Source organism: Charadrius vociferus, unplaced genomic scaffold (assembly GCF_000708025.1).
Source record: "Charadrius vociferus isolate BGI_N301 unplaced genomic scaffold, ASM70802v2 scaffold911, whole genome shotgun sequence".
NCBI lineage: Eukaryota > Metazoa > Chordata > Aves > Charadriiformes > Charadriidae > Charadrius > Charadrius vociferus.
In genome coordinates this window covers 25,272-26,969 of record NW_009646754.1, presented here as the reverse complement: position 1 = coordinate 26,969, position 1,698 = coordinate 25,272, and the positions used below count along the sequence as shown (strand labels likewise).

Sequence of the window (1,698 nt, the reverse complement as noted above, 5' to 3'; positions counted from 1 at the left end):
TAACATGTAGCTCAAGCAAAGTCAGAGAGGCTATGCAATTAGGTACAACTCAGGAACTTCAATTCATCAATTTGAAAAAAGAGGCTATGACATGCTCCTTGCATCTCCCCCAACTCACGATGGATTGTGCGTTCCTGTATAGACTCTGATACAGTACCTGGCTGATGTCAATGGGCTTTGCTCGGTTGCCTGTTTGCACCAAGAGTTTGTAAGCCAGAACAGCACTGTCGGATCCATTTCTATAATTGTTGTAAGTAATTTTCCCAGCTTCCCAGTCACTGTCAAATGCATGCTGAAGTCCTAAATAGTTGAAGAAGGTGTGAGGAAGATAGGAAAAGCAGATAAGAAAGCAATCTTTGAAACAAAATTCAGTAGGAAGAAACATTAATGATGATTCTTTTTAAAATAAACTGTGACTATTTATAGCTGAAGCAGGAAGAAAATTATCCATTTGCTGCCTCCTAAATTTGGGCTCCCCACCTCATGGTAAGTGTGTGGGAAGGCAGAAGTACCAGCTGCGTGTCCAGTACTTCCACCAAAGAAAGGCAGGAGAAGCAAGAAGGTACAAGGGAAAAGCCTCAAGATTCTTCCCACATTGCTAACCAGCAAAAGTGAGCTAGCAAATAGGAGATGCAATCTGCACTGGAATAATCAGTTTCTCCTCAAGGCAAAAGGGAGAGTGGGGATGGGATTAGGACTCTCAGGTTCCAGCTTGCTCAGAGATTAAAAGACACAGCTTAAATCATGTCGTTCTTAAGCGAAATGTTATATTGTGTCTTTAGAGAGCTTTGTTTAAAGTTAATTCATGAAACTCTGCTTAACTTGCTGAATGTGTTGCATGGTTTATTTGCTCTTTGTGTTCGTATGTGGTGGTTTAAACATGATATTCTGGTGTGGTTTGCAATACAGATGTATAATATGATCACTTGGATAACGGTTGTATCTACATATCTCGGGCATCACATGATGGATTCTATTGCTAATTACACCTTTGGTCTTACCTGGGGAAAGTTTAGAAAGTGGGATGCACAACCTACCTCGGACCTACAGGCATGTGTGCTTGCGTTGCAAGGTAAAACAGATAGAAGAAAGAATTCTTCCAGGAGGAAGGCTGCTCTGACCTATGGTGAGCAATCCTCTGGTCTGGGTAGGAACTCATCTGCTAATCATAGGTACTATGCTCAACATTAGAGGGGCCCTGCCTCCAGCCACGAGGAGGAGAGGGAAAACCGAGTTTATTGGACTGTGTGGATTCCATGGCCTGGTACATTAGAGCCACAAAAGTATAAAGCCCTGGTGGACACTGGTGTACAGTGTACCCTATTGCCATCAAATCATAAAGGGGCAGAATCTGTCACTATTTCTGGAGTGACAGGTGGAAAGAGAATAATCAAGATTATTTTGAAAGCAGGTTTTGCTGTAAAAAGAGGTAAGGTCAATGGACCTACATGAGACATCCAGTTTTTGGGAATTAAGTGGCAAGATGGGCATCACCAGATCCCAATGGATGTGATTAACAAAATAACAGCTATGTCCCCACCTACTAACAAAAAGGAAACACAAACCTTTTTAGTCGCTGTGGGTTTCTGGAGAATGCATATTCCAGGTTATAGCCAGATTGTGAAACCTCTCTATGAAGTGACTCGAAAGAAAAATGAGTTTATGTGGGGCCCTGAGCAACGACAAGCCTTTGAGCAA

General features: G+C 42.2%; 1 protein-coding gene across 1 annotated transcript in view; it reads right to left on the bottom strand.

Moving 5' to 3' along the window:
* The window catches only part of LOC104292237 (protein patched homolog 1-like), a gene marked incomplete at its 5' end in the record, with an annotated part of 45,393 nt that overhangs the window by 23,552 nt on the left and 20,143 nt on the right, over nt 1-1,698 (bottom strand). Inside the window, 1 exon segment of the mRNA XM_009891581.1 lies at nt 158-300. Within this exon segment, the coding sequence (XP_009889883.1) occupies nt 158-300 (143 nt within the window).